The following is a 24,344-nucleotide window of genomic DNA, read 5'->3' as shown; positions in this document are numbered from 1 at the left end:
TACCTACTTTGTATGGTCGCCATTTCAAAGAAAATTATTAAAGTATTAAAAGTATTCAAGTATGACAAAAATACTCACTGCTATACCAACCTAGTTATAAGAAGCCATGTCATTGCTATGATAAGAAAACTTACTGCTATACCAACCTAACAAAATCAGCGACACGCTTTTGACAGACTTCTGCCATGGCAGTGCTACCTCCAGTTATAATTTTAGCTCAGTGGTCACCACCCATACGTTCACCCCCAATACTGGAAGAAGATGTCTCTGAATAAGAATACTCTGAAACCGCTATTTTCACCGTACCATGAACAATGGATTAGGTTGTTCATTGTTTTTTTACCATGCACATTAATAATTCCTTTTCCTCCCTTTCTCCAAGTAATATATTCGCTGCCAACTGTGCTTATTTCATGACGGTCAGTAGTGCAATTTCACAAGTCACTAGTCGTGGGAGTCGTAGGAGTCGCGGCATAGGAATTGAGACAAGCGTCTCCAGCCGTACGGCTCTAGACGCGCTTTTGGGTATAGGCTAGAGCCGCGCGGCTAGAGTCGTAACAGTCGCAGGATAGGAAATGGACCTTTAGGAGTTACTAAGGAGTCTTGGTATCCATGCTCAATAACACACTCATCATTATACGTTACATCACACGGTCTATACACTTACCACTTACGGGATCCTTTGATCCTTAATACCCACCAAGTTTAGTACATAGTCAATGATCTAGCCTCCCGTCCCGATGAGTGCTCACCGTCTGTGTATATCAATGGTTGGTGTTGGTGGTGGTAACAACAACTAACAAATTTCCGCCATTTTCTTTTCATACATTTGCAGTACATAAAATTATCTCTAAACCTAAGGTAGGTGTATTAATTTATAATAGTGTAAATTAAGAAGACAACTCTTAATAAATACTATTTTGTGTGGCTAAGTGGCAGGATTTATCACAATTAAATGATACTTTGCTCTGTGAGTAAGCTGTGTTAGCCTATGCCCTGAGAGCTACATCACAATGCTAAAGTTTAGGTTAAATTACAATCCAATAAAATTCTTTGCATGCATAAGTTAGTAGCCCTATTGACTTAGAATACCTCAAATAATAAATGTGACTACTCAACTTACTGTAATCCCGTCAGTCTTGTTTTAATGTCAGGATATGCTGAGTGAGTGTCTGTGGTTTCAGTGAGTGGAAGCTTCCTAGCTAAAGCCCTAAGCCTATTTAGGCCTTGGATATTTTTTACGATTCCAGAGAACAGACGAAATTGGGTACAGTTCCGCAGGAACCTACGATATAGCCTAGCTAATTATTGGATGAAATGAAATATTGGCCTAGGCTAGGGATGAGCATCAATAGGTCTTTAACCATCACTGTACCAATAACATAATTGTGAAAACATCGATGTTTTGGTGCTAAAACATTTACGTTCATGTTTTTCAGTTGCTCCGTCTGCTCCTTGTAATGCAACCGCTAGTTAGGCCTAACCTTAAACTTATAGGCCTAGGCTACTTACAATAGGTACAGCCATGGAAAACATTTATAGCCTATAGCCCATCAATAGGCTAACTTACTTGACGAAAAAAATCTATGATTAACAAAAACATAGATAACAGTGGTAATCTACCATCAATGTTAAAAAACGTCAAACATCGATAAAAAAACATTTAAGTTAAGTAGCCTACTAGGCCTAAACTTAAGTTACCCATGCTCATCCCTAAGTTAGCCTAACTTGGACCTAAATAGGCAATTGATTTTATGTTTTTGGGTCTTTTCATTTTAAGCAGAGTTAAGTATTAACTTAAATTAGTTAACCCTAGGACCGGCAATTAAGTTATGACAATTTTCATCATATGTTTGTGCAACTTCCAAAATGCCCATAAGTAAGACGTAAATCGTCATAAACCTTTGAAAACCAATGCGCCCTCTGAAAGGTTAAGAAGCCGACTAATTGTTCTAGCAGAACGAATGGGTGGTTGATGCAATGATAAAAAAAACTAAATGTTTGACAATACTTATTTGAAATTTGGATAACGTAGGCTAACAATCTTCTAAGAACATAAATCTAAAGATATGTACACAAAAGATGAAATAAAAATACTCTCTCCAACAAGCTTATAAATCATTTAAAATTATTCCAAACCCGAATAATTTTGATCCCATTTGAAAGATGAGATTCCAAACTTTCATCTTTAATAAAAACAAGCCCATGGGGTGCAGCCCAAGGGAAATATGAAAATTAAATTCTAGGCTATATAATATTGCATTGTCTTCCGTTTAAGTAGGCTAGTTTTTTTTTTCTGATTGAACTTTCAGGCTCCGCCCCAGTGGCTCTGAAGTTTCCCATGTTTACCTTATGATTTTTCATATTCAAAAGGAATTAATAAATCTTAACAGCTGTTTCAATTAGGCTAAACAAGTTGGTTCTGTTCTTTGATGTTCAATAGCATTTATAAAGTTACCCATGTTAATTTATTAAAATTTTAAATCACCGGTAATTTGTTGTGTTTATTTTTGAGCCTATTTTCATTTATAAAGGGAGCTAGCACATCTACAGGAAAATATCTTTCAAACAGTACCTAAGCGTAGATTTTCCCTGCGATGCACACGAGCTGAAAAAAAGGTTTTAATCATGCTTGCCTATTATATAGATTGCACTAATATGATATTAATATCGAACCAAATAAACATCGATATTTATCATTATTCATCCAATAATATATCGCAGGTTCTATGCGGAACTGTACCCGTCGACTCACCAATCCTTAGATATGTTATTTGTCAGTGTTGGTAGCCCTGTAGGCCTAGACATACATGCCCTATTCTATGATATTTACTTTTAGACAGACTCTATGATATTTACTTTTTATTTAACAGAAGGCTAGGCTTAATAATCCTATTTGTAAATTTTTGTGAAGTCTGTTGACTTATCAAATGTATTACCTAAATTATTTTGTATTTCAAGTGTTGGGGGGGTTACAAGTACAAAGTTGCATACGTCCATTTAGCCTTTAATGTTTTATATTCATATTTTGTTGTGGTGTTTCCGGACCAATTCATTGACCAATAAATAAAAGGTTAAAATACCTGATTGTTGCCTTGTGGTCCAAAGTATTGTCCTAGTGGATTAGTATGTACATTTCGGCGCGAGCCCCATCGTCGGATCCGTTTAAGAACTTAACTAAACTTCCCTGAAGAGGTGCGTAAAAAGTTCACAACACACATAAACACCGGTCGACCGTTAATTAACTTCGAGTCTCAACACACGTCTGGCGCGCCTCCATATCCTGCCCGCGCACGTGTAGCAAAAGTTAAAAAAGTTAAAGTTAGAAAACAAATGTTAATTAACGATCGACCGGTGTTTATGTGTGTTGTGTGTTGTGAACTTTTTACGCACCTCTTCAGGGAAGTTTAGTTAATAGTTCTTATACGGATCCGACGATGGCGCTCGCGACGAAATGTAGGCTACATAATCCACTAGGACAATACTTTGGACCACAAGGCGACAATCGGGTATTTTAACCTTTTATTTATTTGTAATGTTTTATAGTTTAAGCTAGGTTATTTAAACCTTTCTACAAATTCCCCAATTCTATGTGTCTACTTCTCATTTAAAACATTGACTAGGAGTTATAACCTTCGTTGATTGTTTATAGGCCTACCTAACTGACAAGGGGGCGTAAGTTGGTGCCACTAAACATATCTTAGATAGTAAAAATATTCGGTACCGTACGGTAATTAGAATTTGTATATAAAATCCAATTTTATTGATTTTTGTTAATGTTTTTCTCTCAGGAATAAGCAGGCCTGTAATAAAATGAGAAGAAGTGAGAGAGGAAAAACTAAAACTACCCAGAAAGAAGATGAGGAACCACAAGAAAAAACTGTTAGGAAGTCACAAAGGCGGACAAGAAGGCGGAAAAAATCAACATCCTCTTCCGATGGGGAAAGTAACAGTAGTACCGGTAAGAAAGATGTGGCTGAAAGCTTGTCCCAACCTTTGGAAATTCAAGTGCAAGACATAGAACTGCCACAGGAAACGGAAAGCACTAGTGTTGCTGCCAATAATGAAAACGAGACTAGTAGCAAACCAGGAAATGCAAATAACGAGTGGAAGGAGGACAGTTCATTTTGGGAAGGTTCTGATAAACCAAAGGTAGGTCTATGCTATGTATAGCCAATGTATTAAAATATAAGTTACATACTGGTTGTTTTCTTGACTTAAAAAGAGGATCTCTAAGCCAAGATTAGTGAGTTATCTTCAAATTTGAATTTAAAGAAATGGTAGGCTAATTGTTTTATTTCTTGGACAAGAGATGTAGATGTACGTTATTATCAAACTGCTGTGAGGGAGTTATAACCAGAGGCGTTGCACAAGAATTAAGTACTTATTGGGGGAAAGACTTCAAACTTCTTTACAGTAAACCTTACTGAGATTTATCAATGAGTATCAATGTAAGAGTAACGAGGCGTTTTTCATCACTAATATCTCTGTATTTATTTAACAGTCAAACCCAAACCGCTGTATAACAAGATCATAATACAACTTTTGTAAATACAACTTTAGACAATGTAAGTGGGTGTATTGCCACTTAACCTACATAAACAAGAAAAGACTAGGACTCTCATTCACTGAGTTGGTAGACTTAGTACTGAACAGATACTGAACAAATTAATGATAAGGAAAATAACGCCCAAATGTACTTTAAAACACAGAAGGTAAACAAACGTATACGTAGTCTAAAACAATTGTGTAGAATTAGTTTAACTCAAAACTGTCTGGGTTACAGTGCTCGCCTTCAATTAAAAAAATCACTGGTTATATTCCAAGCAAGATCAATTCTGGTTTTAGATGCATCTAGTAATTGGGTTATAAATTAGTAATATGTACCTAACAAAAGGTTGGCGTTAAATAGCCTCCTTTGCTTTAAATATCCTTTGTTAAATAGCAGGGTGTCTAGTAGTCGGGAAAATCGGGAAAGTCGGGAATTAGTATTGAATTTCAAAATGGTCTTGAAAAGTCGGGATTTAGTCTTAAATTTGATTTCAAAGTCGGGAATGTTTATGGTTTTGCCGCGATCATCGTCTTGCGTTTACGTAACCGCGAAAGCCAATGATAATGATGTCCACACGGCCTCGGGAAATGTTCACGATTTTGTCGCGATAGTGGACGACGACGATGACGTTTCCGAAACCGCGGGAGACGACGATGACGTTTCCGTGACCGCGGGAGATGACGATGATGTTTCCATGACCGCGGGAGACGACAATGATGTCTACACGGCCGCGGGAAATGTTCATGATTTTGCCGTTATCGCGGACGACGACGATAACGTTTCCGTGACCGCGGGAGATGACGGTGATGTCTAAACAGCCGCGGGAAATGTTCATGATTTTGCCAGGATCGCGGACTACGACGATGACGTTTCCGTGACCGCGGGAGACGACGATGACGTTTCCGTGACCGCGGGTGACGACAATGATGTCTACACGGCCGCGGGAAATGTTCATGATTTTGCCATGATCGCGGACGACGACGATAACGTTTCCGTGACCGCGGTAGATGACGGTGATGTCTAAACAGCCGCGGGAAATGTTCATGATTTTGCCGTTATCGCGGACGACGACGATAACGTTTCCGTGACCGCGGGAGATGACGGTGATGTCTAAACAGCCGCGGGAAATGTTCATGATTTTGCCAGGATCGCGGACTACGACGATGACGTTTCCGTGACCGCGGGAGACGACGATGACGTTTCCGTGACCGCGGGTGACGACAATGATGTCTACACGGCCGCGGGAAATGTTCATGATTTTGCCGTGATCGCGGACGACGACGATAACGTTTCCGTGACCGCGGTAGATGACGGTGATGTCTAAACAGCCGCGGGAAATGTTCATGATTTTGCCGCGATCGCGGACGACGACGATGATGTTTCCGTGACCGCGGGAGACGACGATGATATCTGCTCGGCCATGGGAAATGTTCATGATTTTGTCGCGATCGCGGACGACGACGATGACGTTTCCGTGACCGCGGGAGATGACGATGACGTTTCCGTGACCGCGGGTGACGACAATGATGTCTACACGGCCGCGGGAAATGTTCATGATTTTGCCATGATCGCGGACGACGACGATAACGTTTCCGTGACCGCGGTAGATGACGGTGATGTCTAAACAGCCGCGGGAAATGTTCATGATTTTGCCGTTATCGCGGACGACGACGATAACGTTTCCGTGACCGCGGGAGATGACGGTGATATCTAAACAGCCGCGGGAAATGTTCATGATTTTGCCAGGATCGCGGACTACGACGATGACGTTTCCGTGACCGCGGGAGACGACGATGACGTTTCCGTGACCGCGGGTGACGACAATGATGTCTACACGGCCGCGGGAAATGTTCATGATTTTGCCGTGATCGCGGACGACGACGATAACGTTTCCGTGACCGCGGTAGATGACGGTGATGTCTAAACAGCCGCGGGAAATGTTCATGATTTTGCCGCGATTGCGGACGACGACGATGATGTTTCCGTGACCGCGGGAGACGACGATGATATCTGCTCGGCCGTGGGAAATGTTCATGATTTTGTCGCGATCGCGGACGACGACGATGACGTTTCCGTGACCGCGGGAGATGACGATGACGTTTCCGTGACCGTGGGAGATGACGATAACGTTTCCGTGAACGCGGGAGATGACGGTGATGTCTAAATAGCCGCAGGAAATGTTCATGATTTTTTCGCGATCGCGGACGATGACGATGACGTTTCTGAGACCGCGGGAGACGATGATGTCATTGATGTCTACAAGGCGGCGGGAAATGTTCATGATTTTGCCGTGATCGCGGACGATGACGATCACGTTTCTGTAACCGCTGCAGTCAATGATGATGTCCAAACGTACGGTACGCGGAAGATTTCATGATAAAAAAAACCAAATTTGCTAGTTAGAATTTTTTATTGCTGCATTATTTCGTTACTTGAAAACACCACATTATCATAATACTACTTTATGACAAAGACAGGGGTTGGTGGTTTAGAAAATTTGGTTAAGCAATAAAAATTGGTATCGGTATCGAGAATCGATACATTTTGGTATCAACACCCACTAATTGTTGAAAAAACTAGTCTTGAAAAATCTGGAATTAGTCTTGAAAAGTCTGGAATTAGTCTTGGATTTTATAATGGAAATAAACTAGACACCCTGAAATAGCCATACCGTTCCTTTAGAAAAATCATAAAACATTGCAGTGATGTAGATAAACATTTAACAAGATTTACCTTCTAACTGCTGAAATCCTCTTGTGTAAAAAAAAACCCGTACTAATGCCGGAATAGTGAGGTCGGAGGTCTGTCTGTAGACACTTTTCGTTTTAAATTATATAATAAAAATATTATTATTATGTCTTCAACAGCCAACACAAGAGGCTACTGCCGAAGATAAGGAGGAAAGTTCCTTGTGGAAAGTACAGAGTGCCAATGGGGCAAGCGGAGGAGAAATCCAAAAACTGAAAATTTGTCGTCAGAAACTAACAGAATCGCCTGAGATCAGTGAAACCTCTTTGCGTAAGAGGTTAGTGAAGCTGTTAATAATTACTGGTGGTTCACAAGTATATTAGAAAATGTATATATGTTACCATTCAATTTAAATTTTAATTAAATGACAGACTGTGTTAGGTAGGCTACCGTAGGCCTATTGCTAAAAATATTTGCCGTTAAAATTCAGTTGTTTACAAAAACAATAATAGGCCTAGGCCAATTCAAAAATTTAAAAAACCAATTGTAAGAATTTAGCAATTTGAATTTAAAAAAATAAATATAAAAAAAAAATCAGTGGCTTCATGTAAGAAAATTCATCAATAAAAGTTATCAGTTTATGAATTGTTTTTTATAAAAAATCAGGGTTTGTAAATATCTTTTCTTGAAATCGATGACTAAATTAGTTTTTTTTTAGCTAATCACTTAATGGCTTAGCTGTTAGTAGCATTATCTCACCACCTATCACATAAAACCTTTTTAAGTCCGTAATTTCCTATATTATGAAGAAATTATTAATTTTACTCACCAAAGAAGTCAGTTTTGTTTTCGCTAATTTTACTTTTGGTTTAGAGAAACATTTTTATAGTAACTAAATACTTGATAAGCCTAGATTGTACTGATGTTTTCACGTCATAAGTTTTCGTCAGACCTAATTTCCCTTCAGAAGTTTTTATTGAAAAACTTAGTAAGTTTAAAAACCTTTGAAACTTATTTATTATTAGTTTGTGTCTGTTTAAGTATACTTTTGAAGATCAAATGTGTATCTTATACCGGCAAGCAAAATAATGGAAACAATTTTAGTTGACCCACCTAAGTAGACAAAAATATTAGGCTAATTAGAAAAATACCATAAATGTTTCTTAGCTAGACTTTGTAGCGTCTAGCCTACTTATTGAATATATTTGGGAATGAAGGTTCATTGTCAGTGTAGGTATATTCATCACTGATTTTAAGACTTTCTTTTAGATAAAACCTGGAAAATAATCTCTTTAAATTTTTTTACATTAAGTTTTTTTCAACGTATTTTAATAGTAGCCTATCATGGCGTGTGTTTGTATTTGAAAAAAAATTTATTCACGAGTCAAGTAGTTTAGTCCAACAGCTGGATAATGTAGAACATAATGTAATCATAATTACTTTATGTACGTATACGTCATATTGAGTGTGCTTAATACCACTCTGCTGTCAAATAACTAATTAAAATCAATAACTTGGTATCTGCTTGCATACACAAATGTGTTTTTCAACTTCAAATAAGCTGTTGGTGTTATAGGAGAGGACATTTTACAGGTATTCCGGTATTCCTTTACCTTAAATGGTCATTTAGTATGTTAAAGCAACAATTTCTTAATGCTATATAACTAATACACTAAAAATCCATAGAGAAAGTAGGTGTCTGTTTGTTTTATAATGCAATCACTAGATACGTTTTTTTTAACTGGTATCATTTTCTCTTGGTCCAAGCAATAAACTTATTTATGTGTTATGTGGTTTAATAAGTTTCAATTAATTGTAATCCACATAAATGGTGTTTTAATTTTTGTACAGTACTTAAGGGAGGCTTCATATCATAGCCATTAGGGCTACATTGTTATGAATAAAATACTGCTTAGCTTTGCTTGTACTTCATAATACTATGATGTGGTTTAAATGCTATGGATTGTAAACGCTTGGGTAGCAGCAACAAAACTGTTTTGTAATTTTTTAAGCCAAAAGATTCTCTATCACCATTGATAATAGAAACACAACTAGTCCTACTATGTGTTATCTATTTCTATCTAATAACCAGCATTCCAGTAGAATAAAGTTAAAGACCTTCCAAGATTCTAATAGAGGAAATATAAACTAAGCTAGTATAACTTAAACATTATGTTTTTATTTTTGTTGCCGTAAAGATCAATCAATAGGTTGGCCTATAGGGGGAACCAGGGATACTTGACCCAATTTTCAGTTTTCTATTTTTATTTTTTATTCTAAATGTTGGATAAACTTATCAAAGGCCTTAATGTAGTCTCAGACATCTGATACACCCTATATTATTTTTGTATACTATAATTTTAGGTTTTAGAATAGTTAGAATTTTTTTTCTAAACTATTGCAAAAGGGTCAAGTATCCCAGACCGTAAGGATACTTGACCCACCGATTAAGGATACTTGACCCATGTATGTTTGGAAGCAAGGATATGTATAAAAAAAATTAACACATAATGACAGTTACAAAGTAATGTTTTATTGTAGTACATGAACTAAAAAATACCTACTTAAGTAGTTAGACCTACTTAAAAGTTCATAGGCACCGTCATAAAATGTATAAAAACAATATTTTTAATGTTATAGGCCTTTAGAAGCATAATGCATAAGCATATAATGACAGTTACAAGGTAAGGTTTCATTGAAGCCTATATAGTACCCTACAGTAACTAAAAAAAGTAGTTAGGCCTACTTTAAAGTGCATAGACACAATCATAAAATGTAGGCTATAAAAACAAAATTTTAATATTAGCCCAACTGAGTTTAATAGGCCCTACTCCTATTCAATGATAAAGTTAAATTCATTTTTAAATAAAAAAACTAGTGACACGATCATTTTGGTAAATGAATTTTGGTGGTTGAAGACGTGATACGATCTGCTCAGGTTCAACTGTGGAAATGTCCTCTATTTCAGGCCACTTGAAACGACTCCCCTCCTTGGAAACGACGATCCTTTTTGCAAACTTCACTGTTGCCTCCTCCGAAGATATCTCAAGCACTAACCCAACATAATATTTAATGCTTCGTTGACCAATAAACTTCACAACAACCCAATTATTTACTTCTGGTAGCCATAAATTTACTTAGAACCCAGGCAATAAAATATGTACAGGTTGGGTCAAGTATCCCTAACTTGCCTGGGTCAAGTATCCCTAACTGTTCCATCCTCATTTAACCTCAAATTTCACCCAACTTGGACTGATTTAGAAACGGTTATATATCATCATTTTGTAGCTAAACAAATGCTTATTCAATATAAATCACAGAAAATAACTTACCTTGAACTGTTTTCTGTTAATACAAATAGTTGTATAAACTCAAAAATTTACATTTCGGCCAGTGAAACACATTTAATTTTATACTGCACAAGCAACTCCACAGATCAGAATGGCTGTTCCCTCCAATTTGTCATACAACCTAAAGCCAAGCAGTGATGCCATTGCCAACTCTCCAAAATTTCCCACTGCTGGGAAAATACCCTTGGGTCAAGTATCCTTATGGGTCAAGTATCCCTGGTTCCCCCTACTTCTCATAAGCCTGAATTAAAAACACATTGATGAAATAATATTGTCCTATTCTAAAATATCTCTCACCTCTGTACCATCTGCTTTTCGTCCAATTCCACTCAGCTGTTTTGAAGAAAATTCCAGTGTATCCATTCATACTTTTTGCTTTCTGTGATGTTATAATACATAAATAAAGTAAAATGATTTAAGCGAACAATAGTTTTAGTAAACAAAATAATCTTAGTTATGAGTTATAATCTTATCGTATAAAGAAGAGTTGATTTTGGTGTGATTTGAAATGTACAAGTCTTCCTACTTGTGTTAAGGTTAAGCCGGATGCCGAGAGACAGTCGCAGCACCGACGAATCCACACAAGAGGAAACGGAGAAGGACACAAAGAAATCCAAGCACAGAACACGCACTTCGTCCAGGAATAGTCCGTTAGTTTCTCCCACAGTGGTTTGTGATATGTCTGAAGGCTCACCGACAAAAATAAAAATAATAAATGTCAGCCATCTAAATACAGAAAATAAAAGTGCAAAACAGGCTGGGGAAGTTGTAGATACTGAATCAAAAAGCGAACAAATACTGGAGTTAAGTCAAAGTGATACTCTCGATATTGCTTTGCCAAATGAAGAATCTCAAATAATAGAGGCTGAAGTAAACGAATCTGTGGCTGAGAAGAAAAATGAAGAACAAAAGAAAGAGAAAACCCCTGACACCAAAGAAAATAGTCCTAAATCTGAAGTTGGTGATGATTCTAAAGATAAAGGGAAGGAAGTTGGACTTCCAGTTGAAGAGAAGAAAGAAGATAAAAGCGCTGAAGTTTCTCCAAGAAAAACAGCTTCGCCCAGCCCAAGGTATAAACTTGGTCAACATTTCTCACAATTTCATCGCACTCCTTACAAATCATCCATTCACTTCATCAACTAACCCTAAACAGGGTGTCCACATTCTGGAAAGTCAGGGATAGTCATGGAAAGTCATGGAAAAAAATTATGGTCATTGAAAGTCATGGAAATAGGCAAAAAGTCATGGAAAGTCATGGAAATCCCCAATGATGGATGGATTTCAGGGGACCTTTCAATGCTATAGTCGGCCGTAACCGCGACTATTGTAGCATTTTTCCGATTTTTTAACAAATGTACGACAATTTCAATTAATACAGTCGTCTTAGTTTATGGGTTTTGAGTTTTTATTAGTTCATTGTTGTACCTATTGTACTCCATTGTTATCTGTTAATACATATTTCAATATTTTCTGTGAAATAACTTGTCTAGGCAGTATTATTCGTGTGTGTACGGTATATTATAATTTTTGAGTTTAGTTCGTGAGTCATGGAAATCAATGGTTAATGGTCATGGATAGTCATGGAAAGTCAGGGAAATTGATGACAAAATTTCTGTGGACACCCTGCTAAACAATATTACTGTTCACCACATTAACCAACTAACCTAGGTAATGGCATAATTGCATGTTAAATTAATTTCGTTGTTTTGTAAATTAATGAGAAACTTAAATTGTAGTCCTGCGAGGAGGAATCTCAGCAGATCAACAGAGAACAGCGAGAATTCAGGAGATGAGTCGCAACAAGAAGCAAACAAACGTCAAGGACTTCAATCCTCGGTTCAGCGGAAACCTACCACTTCAAATAGCCCTAAACAAGAGTCTTCTGAGTGAGTATCTAAACGCAAAATAATTTACATAGCAAGTTTCATATAAATTACTAGCGTACAATCAAGCCTTTTCATTATCGTCATCAATTAAGCGGATTTAGTTTCTTGGGTTTGGGGGTGGACCTCTTCCCTCTTTAAATAAACAGATAATAATCAACAGATGATAATAGGTGATGAAGTTGCTTATCATCTTCAAATTTCTAATAGGCTCGTAGTTACCATTAAGCCTAAGATCGGTTTTCATTAGGTCCTCTTTTATGTCTCGCTTTTTTTGGTCTTCCAACTCTTCTTTTTTCACCGATTTTACTCTTGAAACATATTCTATGCTATTAAAATTAAACCTTAACCTTTACTCAGATTTAGTTCCTTTAATAGGTTTTTATTGTTTTTAAAAATAAAATCATATTAAAAATAACCATTTTAGACTATTGAGAGTGGCCATATAGGAAAAACTGTGTACCTGCCAATAGTAAACGTGCATTTTTCATAGGTACGGTAGGTAATTAAAGGTTTTAATGAAAGTTAAAAAGTCCAAGAATTAGTTGGGAAATCGAGTTTTGAAAGTTTACATTTAGGAAAAAATTAACAGAACATATTTGAAAGTCTACTCTAAAATAGAATAATAAAACCCTAAACGCTATCTAAACTAAAAATCAACTAATAAATAAAAGTTATTATATAGAGGCTAAAATTTTTTTTTACTGTTTTACTTCTAAAACATTGTATAGCAAGCCTATAAGCATGTCCATTGGCATACACGCTTTTATGTAGTAAATAACTGCGTATAAACAAATGTCAATCAAACCATAACTAGCAAGATGAGTTAGTTCAAACTTAAACCTCTGTTTTTTTATCTTTCAAAGAAATGTTGGTCACGTTATTTAGTGAAAGTAGTTTAGCATTCATTAAATTGTAATTGTAAGTTTTGATTTGAATGTTTGATTTTATACATTTAACAAAATGAAGGGGAGGTTTTACTTTTACCAATTTGTCTGGTTGAATGTGCTTTGCATTAAGTGGTGTGATTTGTTTTAGTTTTTAACCAAAATAGCAAGCCCCCAGCTGATTGATGGTAGCTTAATCCCATGGTTACTGAAAAAGAGGTTGCCTCAGTCGCGCGTATGACGTCACCCACCGACCTGGTCAGTGCTGCTTTTAATTCACACAGCTGCCACCTGTCAAATTCTTTGATATTATTGTTTGTTTTTTGGGTTACGTCATATGCGCGACTGAGTCAACCTCTTTTTCAGTAGCATTGGCTTAATCCTACCAGTTTCTACACCCATACACCCTGGTAACGGTTTACTTGGAAATAATTATGTTTGAAATCAAACAGCAAAAAATTAATCGGTTAAATGACCATTTGAAAAAAAAAAATCTGTACATGTGTCAATAACAAAACACTAGTATTAAAATATTTTACTCTTTCCCTTTTCACCAGTCATTAGTTTTTGTTTCTTCTCTTATTTTTCAACTGTGACCATTAACATGAACCTAAATACTGTGCCTTATTGATGGTAACATATAGAAAGTTTAAATATAAATATTGTTGCTTTATGACCAAATTAATTAGTAGTCCTCTTCATTATTGATCTTGTAATATTACCTTGCAAGTAAAAATTGCTAGTGATTTAATTTGAGTGTTATTTGTTTTTAGTTAATTGTTATCTGTAACATTATTGATGTGATCTTTTCTATGTTTCCTATTTAATGATCAAATAAGTACTCTTTAGATTGTCTATTGATAATCACCGTTACTTGTTCTGTTGTTGATTAAATAAATATCATACTAGTTTCATCTTCAATATTTCAATATTACTTTTTTATTTCTTGCGATATTCATTCCAGAAAGTTATTTCATAGGAATTGGAATTAATTCAACATTTTGACTATTGAGCAACCAAAAGAGTAAAAAATTATTAATAATACTAATTTTTACTGTTGAAATTTGTATAGGCTAGATAAAGAAAAGCGAAAATACCTAAAATGACCATCCAACTACCATAGTTTTTGACATAGAATGGCTTGAAGAGCCAAGACTCGGACTGCTACTGATTTGTTACATTGAGAATATTTGTTTCAGCTCTGAAGACAGCAAGAACAAGAAGAAAGAGAAGAAAGAAGATCGACGGGAATCTACGGACACAAATGAGACCAAAGAAACCATTAGTATTAACAACAAGGTATGATGAAGTCCTATTCTCTAACATTAATGTTTTATAAGCCGTTGGAAAATGTCCAAGGCATTAAGTATATGGAGAAAACAAACCTTTCTATAAATAGAAAACTAAACCCAGATGGGCCTGCTGTATGAATTATTGATGTGATCTAGTGGGATTTTTTTAAATGAAAAAAATAGCCTATTTAATTTAGTAAATTTACTTTTAAAGTTAGTTTGATTAAGCACTCACTACCGATACACTGTAGGATATCAAAATCTTCAGTTTATTCTTTAATTAATATTCAATATTATGTTCTCTCAGTTTATGAAACGTTTTACATATTTTTGTAAAATAGTTAATTTTAAATTTGGAGAGTGATACATGCATAATATTTCTTAAAAATGCATTAACCGTTGTATTTTGTGTGTTGATTTATACTTGTTTGGTACTGTATTGTTTACTATTTGTTTTTTGCAGGAAAATGAGGCGGAAGGCCAGGAAAACCATCTTTCATCTAGTGGGCCTACAGGTTGGTTGAATGTGTAAATAGTTACTTTATTAGTTAAGGAAAAAACAAACATTTACCAATTGGCTTAAAAATAGTGAACCTTGTAAGTATTAAAAAAGTCCTCTCTAGCGTAAAATAAATAAGTCAAGTAATTTTGTTGATGCTTGAGGATTCTATCCCAACAAGGATTTTATATAGGTTCAAGCATTGCCTATACAGATTCTACGCTCTATTGATAACTAAACCATTCAGTTTCCAAGTATTTTTATAGATTGTGCCATCTTACGTAAGTATTTAATCCTTATTGATCCTAATTGTTACCTTGTTAATAACCTTCAATTTTCAATTGAAATGGAAAGCAAGGAGAGTATTGGGTATATTTAGGTCTACATTTTGATTGTTGCTTCTGTAATAGGACTACGATACTAATAGGTTCATTACAAATCTTTGTCTAAGAAATCAATGTATTAGGACTTCAAGAATGGGTACATTTTGTTTGTCAATGGTTGTACACAAAAATCTAATGATCTGTTAAGAATTTTCTTTGCTTTTTCAGTTTTTCAGACTCAGTTATTACTTTTTTTTAAGTAGTTATAATATTTAAATTTATTTTCAGTCATGAAATCTGTTTGAAAATCCACAGATATGTTTATTCTTTTTTTTTATTTTCTAGTTAAAAGTCAGGGTTTATAGTTCCAGATTCAAATGCTGATGAAAGCTATGAAAAAACTGATAAAGCGCCTTTACCCAGAAAAAGACGATGGGGTTCCAGCAAGTCAAGCAGGGCAAGCAAGAAACCAGTTCTCATAAATACAGACTGTTTAAAGGTATTAAATCAAAGTATAAATATTAAATACACTCATGCAATGAGGTTAAGAAAGTAAAGGTTGTACGGCTCAGATGAAAAATGATGGATTTTGTGTAAGTTAAAATAAAATTCTGTATTCACTCGTAACAACACTTAACTTGTCTTACAATGCACTCATAAAGACTGGAGTGTTGTAACAAAAATTAACTAGCAAAGTTAATACAGGTAGGCCTAAAGGATTTTATAAAAGAACCAGAAAAGACTTAACGAGTAAACATATTATTTTAAAAAGCATCTTTAAAAAATTCCAACAAAAGTTTGTGTAAATATTTCAAGGCTGTATTTGTTGGAGGTAATTTTTAGTAATAGGTTGTGTTACTAGTTGAAAACTTTTACTTTAATGTATTTTAGACAACTTTCATAGAATTAAAGCCTATGGTGAAGAAATTGAATTTGTTCTGATATTGCTTTAGATATTTATGTTTAGTACAATCTTAAAAAATGTCAATATCATTAATAATTAGTTTTGAACTGTTAAATTAGGTTAAGTTTACATCTGAAAGGGTAAAAGACTCGCTGGACTTGACATTGAGTTTTGTGGTGTTGTAGAATTTGATTCCGGATGCCAAGCCTGTGCCAGCAGACGAACTACAACTGTCAGTGGAGGAAGAAGAAGGGCAACTGGACGATGATGATGAGGAAGATGAGGTGAGGGTTGTCCAGAAAGTAATGGAAGTTTTGGAATAAAAAATAGTTGTTTTGAAAGAATGAGCTCTTGGATGAGGAATACATTCAGGAAGAAGGAACGAATACTCATCAAACTTACCCTAGAAGATAGTTCCATTCAGTTGACCCACACAAATTTTCACAACAGATATTATGCTCCTGCAAGGGCCAGCCGGGGAAAAGACCGGCTCCTTCAGAAGGAGTAGTTGAATTCTTAGATTAACCATTGTTGTAATTTTAACCGTTATTATGCTATGTTGGCCCCTTTTTTCTGTCCTCTGCATGGGAATTAACTGCATGCACAATTCTAGACATTTGTATATAGCTTTATGCTGTATTGTTAACAACACTTTTATATTGATAAACTCCAGATTGTTTCTTTGTTTGTTCATGATAAATTTTAGTAGTAAATTATTTTAATATGTTCTAATTTTTTTCTCCCCAAACCAAGCAATAAACACACTTCACAAATTACACGATTTTAATTGCAAAGTTAATAATGAGTACTGTAGACAATGTAGAAGAAAGGCAGTGCCGTAGTTATTTTAGCTGGATAGACACCAATTTTTAGATGAGGTTTACCCTAGACAAAATCATTAAATATTTTGATGTTTTACTACTCTAGATTGTTGCAATGGTGGCCAAGGAGGAAGAAAAAGAAAGACAGCGAGAACAGAGAGAAAAAGATACAGAGAGGCAGGAGAAAGAGAGACAGAAGAGACAAGCACGATTTGCCAAAACTGCCTCGGAACAACAACCAGCACCAGCACCCAAGCCTCAAACAGCGCCAAAACAAGAAAAAGAAAGTATGTGGTGCAGTTTGGAACAAAATGTACTCAAACTCTTTGATACCGATATTATTAACAATAAATAAATCAGAATCTTTTCCATTAATAACCACTGTAATACCCAAATTAAGTTTAACACAAACACCCTGATAAATAACTAGATGTTTGCACTGTCACACAAAGCTGTAATATCATTAACTGAAGTGTGTTACTCGCAGGTTCTGCATCTCGTAAGATCCTGCTGCTGACAGATGATGTAAAGAAGGTAGCGCGGTCGCCGTCTCCTCCACGGCGCAAACCCACCAATGTGCTGTACATCACGCATCTAGTGCGTCCCTTCACTGTGCAGCAACTGAAGAACTTGCTACTGCGGACGGGCGCCATCGCTGAAAATGGCTTCTGGATTGACAAGATCAAGAGTAAATGCTATGTTGAGGTGAGATTTATCATTTACACCATTACACATTATTTATGAGTTGGTGTAAAACTTTGGAACTGAGCCTTCTAAATTGTGATGAATTATTTTGAAATCTGTTTATTGGGAATTAAAAACATAGTTTAGGCTAAGGGTATTCAAGGCAGAATCAGCTGCCCTTAGTGACAAGATTGTTCAATGTATCTCGCCCTTTAAACCTCTTTTGTTTATTAAATACATCTTAAATAGTTTTGTTATTTAAATGTAGTAAAAATAAATAGGCCATGAGAAAATGATTAGTGGTACGAAATGGGAACACCTCTATTTCACGTAAAGAGTCACTAACTACGGCGTATAAGATGTTATCTGCTCCTAAGTTACCCATTGATTATAGTCTTCAATTTTAAAGTCACAAAGAAATTACCTTGGCAAACACCCTCCTGTGATGAATCAAAAATGACTAGCTTACACAATTAAGATTTCCCTTACGAGTATTCCTAAGCCAAGTGTTTTTTTCTCGAGAAACTTGCATTTTTCCTCTTAGTGCTTAGTTTTATTCCTTGGAGATGGGAAACAGCTTTCTGATTTCTGAAGCATCATCAGGAGTAGAGAACCTCCCATGAAAGTAGTGGACACTCCTCACTTTTGCCATGAATTTAGGCGAGATGATGTAAATATTGCTTGAAATGGGAAACGGCAGACGATTATTTAGTAGAGTCTCAGTCTATGGTTGTTCTTTCATGGCTTTTCCCTGTGTTTCCGATGGTGGATTTAATCAGATGTTTAATACTTGATGTGTTTTGCAGTATATGACAGAGGACCAGGCAGTCGAGACTAGACATGCACTGCATGGTGTGCGCTGGCCCTCTAGCAACCCTAAGACTCTGGTGGTGGAGTTTGCGTCCAAGGAGGACCTGACTATAGCACAGACGCTGACGGAGGAGCCTGAGGTGCCTCGCAAGTCTGAGCCTCTGACCATGGTGGAGGGCTGGTTGGCGGAACAGGCGAGGATAAAGGATCGCACCAAGAAGGTCAGTGTGAGACATAATAACCATGACGTCCAAGTTCATTTTCTAGATGGATAATCCACTAGAGTAGGGCTATACAGTATGAGGTTAAAGATGTAACATAAAGCACAAAGGCCTAGGTTTTTAAGTTTTGCGAGGATAGCAAGCTTACCATTCAGGCACAAGAAACACAAAACGTAAAGCTGGGTTTTCCTAGACGCGGAGTCGGCCAGCGGAGAGCGGACAACGGAGAGCGGACTCAGCTTGTCTTAGGTAATTTAATGTTACTGTTTTCCTAGCAGCGGAGCGGAATGCCATGTTAATTTCAATTCCGCTCTCCGTTGTCCGCTCTCCGCTGGCCGACTCCGCGTCTAGGAAAACCCAGCTTTACGACTATATCCACAAAACCGTAGGGGCAAAAACTTGAAAACAGGACAATTGCTGTCCCCAGCATTTGAAAAAAATTATACTTACCTACATTAATAAATCTTATATTTTTTGAAAGTTTGGTCTTTGTAGTTCATAAATATAATGTTTTTAAGTCTGAAATTAATTTATATAATTAATTATTACTAGAAGAGAAATTTGGGGACAGGTTTTTGTGTAATGTGGGTCACACACAAAATCCTAAGTTTTGACACAGTTAGCTTGAAAGAATTATGGTAATTATGATTCCATTAGCTTTTTAGGTTACCAAATAACAGTCAAGTGTGAAAAATATAATAGTTTATGAATATATTTGATGTTAAAAGCTCAAATAAAACTGTAATAAATTTGTGGACATGATTTCAGGATCTCTCTTTTTCCTTTATCCAACACACAATACTTATTATAGGTTGTTTTTTGTTTTTTTTCAAATAATGTACTTATAAGTACAATTTCCAATTATAAAACGACCATTTGAATTAGTGGTTTTTATTATATGGCAACAAAAACTTTGTGACCCACCATTACAAGAGTGACCCAAATTACAGCTAATGTAGGTCACGTGACTGACATTACATGTAATGCAGGTAACAAATTTTCAGCTGGATCCATTAACTAACATTACAACAGAGGTGTCAGCAATTTGTTAATTACAGTAATGCATAATATTAGTAACGCTGTGTCACCTTTTGATTTTATCGTCTGCTGATAGGTCACATCAGACTGAGCGAGGTTCGTAATTTTCTCGCTAATCTCGCAGCCAAACTCTGGCCGCCCAGATTGTCATATAGTCTCCACAATCGGAATATTTATCGTAAAGAAAATAAATATAAGCAATCACCAATCATATCGTGGGTTACTGGAAAAAAAAAAATTCTCGACATTGAAAACTCATAAGAGAAGTAATTTGGGTCACAAAATGTACCAAAAGTAATGCTGGTCTCACCTCAGATCCTCAGATTTTGTGACCGACATTAGCGTGACCGATATTAGCATTTTTACTCTCGTCATTGACTAAAACGAAACATGGTGGCATAGTTCCCTTCGCAAGCTATTATGTTTGATTTAATATTTGTTTTACTTATATTTTCTTAGTTTTCAATAACTTATTCACCTTATTGTCACAGTTATCAAGGGTACCGAGCATTACGCAAAAACATAACGCTAACAAAACAGGTTTTAAAAAACGAATTACCTGTTAACCTGCAAAGCCTGGAGTCACATCGCGTCTGACCTACCACACCCACATCTAACAAGGAACTGAGAGAGGGCGAAGTCTTGTTCCACCCGAAGTCGAGAAGGTTCAATGACCCGACGAGAACCGGTCCCAACCCTCGAACCCAGCATTACGTTCCCGGCTGGGGACGCGACTTTTAACGCCCGCTATTGCCGTTATATTTAATTAAAAAGTCCGTTTGATGTATTTTTATAATCTTTTAACATTATTCATCAATTTAAAACCAAATATTACAACAATATCGTCTTAATACTACTGAAGAGGTAGGGTTATTGTATCCAACTTCTAATCTTGGGGACAGGGTTTTTGCATTAAATGTAGACAACATGAACTTTTTAAACACACTTTTCTTTATTAAATACAACAAAAACAAATACAAATTACACATTTTTATATAAAGTAAAGTATGATAAATTATTTAAAACCATTAGAAGTAAGAAATACATGACAGAAGAGAGATAATTAGCTGGAGACAGCAATTGTCCTGTTTTCAAGTTTTTGCCCGTAGAATACTTCACTGTCACTGCAACTCCCTGGCCACCATATTAGACCTAAACTAAACCCTCTCTTCTTTAGTTGAAAATGCTGACAGTGACGGTGAAATATTTGAATGTTTTGTATATATAGTGTAAAGTTTTGTGTTTCATTGTGCCAGTTTGGACTCTTTCCCATTCAGGCAAGCCTGCTATCCCCACGAAAAAAAACCTTAAAGAGTAATATGGTGTTTTTAAAATATTGTGCAAATAATAGGAAATGATCACAGTGTCTGAGATGATCATGGTTGTTACCAGATACAGCAGGAGATTATCACAACTTAGATGTAATTTTTATGAAAACAGTTAAGAAAATAAATTTTATATTGCAAAATTAACTAAAAAAGAACATAAAGAATCAACTTTTACAGTAGATTCTATGTTTTGTTTTATAAAAATTTTATTTCAATTTAGTTTTGATGTAAAATCCTAGATCATTACCATTGTAGAACATGCATTATCTGTCTGTGAGCCATATCCAAATATCCTTACTTGTGTCGTTTTGCATAATTTAAATAATTTAATGTTTTTAAAAGGCTGTTGTCCGAGAGTGGGATGTTGGTAAACCTGAACATCCCGATGAAGCTTTGGAGTACGAGATGAAAATGAAAGAGAAAAGGGAACAAGAACGCAAAGCCAGAAAAGAGAGACATCATCGTAGTGCTAGTCCTGAAAATGGACCTCCAGGTGATTACAAGTCCTTTTACAAGTGTTCCATTTCAAACCAATCCAAGTATCGACCAATGTACCTTTTTAGTTTACAAAGCGCTACCTAACTAATTATTTAGTATGTAGAGAAAAGCCAAAAGACTGATAGGGACATTTTAAAGGGGTAAAATTAATTTATTTTACTGATAAATAGGGTTTAAGAAGTAGAGAAAAGCCAAAAGACTGATAGGGACATTTTAAAGGGGTAAAATTAATTTATTTTACTGATAAATAGGGTTTAAGAAGTAATAGGCACGAAAATTGGCAGAAAAACACAACACTGATGGTTTGTCCTAGTATAGTACTTCAGAGAATCTAGAGTATCATTTTCTCTTGATCGGTTTGTATGAAAACAAGACTTGTTTAATGTGATTGTTATCATTCTAACATTCTTAAAACAAAATTTTCATGATACTACCCTTCCAAGTAACCAATTCTCAATGCAACGTATTGCAAATTCCTAAGTGGCAAATATTTCGCCTGCTACATTTTCCTCACATTATTTTTCATCGTTATAATTGGACTGTGAGATTGTCCCCGAATAACTAAGGTAATGTTTTTAGCTCGCAAGCCACGTAAGAAGGAGGACGACGCACCTGCCAAACTGTTGGACGATTTGTTCAGGAAAACAAAAACCTCACCCTGTATATATTGGCTTCCTTTGACTCAGGAACAGGTAATATATTGTGTCATGTGTTGAGGGAATGATGTTGTAGGCCATAGAACATTCAGAAGAGCCACTAAACACACAATATTTTGTCCTCTAGGACTTTGTCAAGTGTAGAGATTGAAGAGAGTTTTCAAAAGATTTTACAATTAAAATCCCTGGCCCGGAGCCTTTACCTTGATCATATCTAACCTTATTGGAACAAAAGTATGTTAATTGCACAATGTTCTTTTAACCACCAATTTTATGAAGCAAATTTTAAGGGGGCTGCAAGACAGATCTTATACTTCAATACAATACTTCAATTCCATACAACTTTTACTACTAGTTTTCCACTCCCCCACCTTTAAAATTGAAAAGGCTGACAGCAAGTCGTAGGATGTTTTTTACAAGCTGATATGAGGCAAAGAGAATTCTTGCTCTTCTTACGTAAAACGGTTTACATTTACAAAGTACAATTTTCTCACCAGGATGATTTTAGATTTTTCGAATGATTTATCAGGTGTGTTTTTTGGTTGGTTTCAGATTGCAGTTAAAGAAGAAATCCGGAGGCAACACATGGCCGAACATGAACGGAGAATGGCAGAGATAAAGAAGGCAGATCTCGCTCGTCGAGAGCGCGAGAGAAGAAACCGTAAATGAAATACGGACAGACAATGACGTCTGAAATATTGAGGCCAAGATAGGCTCGCAGCAGCCCACAGCGTTAGGCGACATTCTCGTAACTGACGCGGTCTCTGATGGGTAAGGCAAGGTTTTGCCTAACCTAGTTCCAATTTACGGTTCTTGGCCCAATCGTTAGGCGTCTTGTCAATTTTATTTGTTCCCTTGTTTTTTGTACAGTTTTTGTGATTATTGATTCCCGTAGCTATTTCTAGGTTTTTTGTAAAAAGGTTTTTTTGTTGTAAGATTTTTTGTAGACTTTATTAATCGTACGGGTTAGATGTAACATTTTATCTAACAATTTTCTCATGCCAAATGATCAGCATTTCGGTTGCTGAAATTAATTATCTATATTTTTTATGACTTTAAATTTTTTTCAAAATTCAAGTGCATGTTTGACATTTGTTTAATTAACATGCCGGTGACAGAGATGTCTGCTTTAACCTCCCTGCTCTAGACAATAGTTTGTTCAGGGATTACAGCATTTATTTTACAGGTCATCATAGTAAGTCGTCCATCGGGATTCTTCTCTTCACGAAGAAGATGTTTTCAAGAAAATCTACTTGCGATTTTGTCTTATTGCAGCTTTTTGATGGGAGTGAACTTCATAATGATTTTGTATTAATGGAGTTTTTCACAAAATTCTTTGATAAAGTTGTCACAGGACTCGAGAAGTGGATGTGCAATAATGAAGTACAAATATGTGTATTTGTATGAGACAACTACAAGGACATTTATCTTCGTATTTCATATAGGAGAAGGACGTTCTTAGCAGTGCACATTTTGAGAAACAACAAGCGACATTAACCTTTTTTTAATAATTTGATTTTAAACAGTATACTCTGCTTTTTGACTTCACACACAAGAAAACGTCAAACCTTTTTCAAGGTTATTAATTAGAATCAAGTTGTTGACAACATGAGTATTATTTTACACCATAACTATTGTAAATGTATTTTATATTTTCTAAAACATGTTAGTTAAATAAATATTTTGTTGAAAGCCATACCTGCTTGTTGATTGTACCCCATTGTATCACCAATTTTAGTGTAATTTTTCACTACTGTTGAAAATTATAACATCAAATTAAATTGACAATTAATTCTTTCAGTCTAACAGTTTGATTTCTATTGATAGGAGTTATTTTTGTCATGAGTTCATTAGTTTGTTATTTATCAGATTGCTTGCTTGTCCGTCAGAATTTCAGTCAGGGTAACATG

At 35.8% G+C, this 24,344-nt stretch overlaps 1 protein-coding gene across 3 annotated transcripts; it reads left to right on the top strand.

Annotated features, from left to right (window-relative positions):
* The first annotated feature begins 765 nt into the window (after positions 1-765).
* Positions 766-24,128, top strand: LOC129000939 (apoptotic chromatin condensation inducer in the nucleus). 3 transcript variants are annotated; one of them, XR_008491377.1, is made up of 16 exons: positions 766-861; positions 3,792-4,152; positions 7,420-7,577; positions 11,127-11,660; positions 12,327-12,476; positions 14,560-14,659; positions 15,116-15,167; positions 15,840-15,973; positions 16,564-16,662; positions 17,306-17,486; positions 17,687-17,904; positions 18,690-18,914; positions 21,623-21,773; positions 22,358-22,470; positions 22,987-23,205; positions 23,621-24,128. XR_008491377.1 is itself a non-coding variant. In XM_054428033.1 (15 exons), exons 2-15 carry the CDS (start codon positions 3,814-3,816, stop codon positions 23,101-23,103), a joined length of 2,565 nt encoding a protein of 854 aa, XP_054284008.1. In that variant the 5' UTR covers positions 766-861; positions 3,792-3,813; the 3' UTR covers positions 23,104-24,128. The 3 variants fall into 3 exon arrangements, 2 of the variants coding, with proteins under 2 accessions (XP_054284008.1, XP_054284006.1); XM_054428033.1 differs by having other exon boundaries at positions 15,846-15,973; positions 22,987-24,128; XM_054428031.1 differs by having other exon boundaries at positions 22,987-24,128.
* Positions 24,129-24,344: the final 216 nt, after the last annotated feature.

This window comes from Macrosteles quadrilineatus, unplaced genomic scaffold (assembly GCF_028750875.1).
Source record: "Macrosteles quadrilineatus isolate MER2022 unplaced genomic scaffold, UCM_ALF_1.0 Scaffold_8__2_contigs__length_117827958, whole genome shotgun sequence".
Classification (NCBI taxonomy): Eukaryota; Metazoa; Arthropoda; class Insecta; order Hemiptera; family Cicadellidae; genus Macrosteles; species Macrosteles quadrilineatus.
This window is presented reverse-complemented; position numbering and strand designations above follow the sequence as displayed.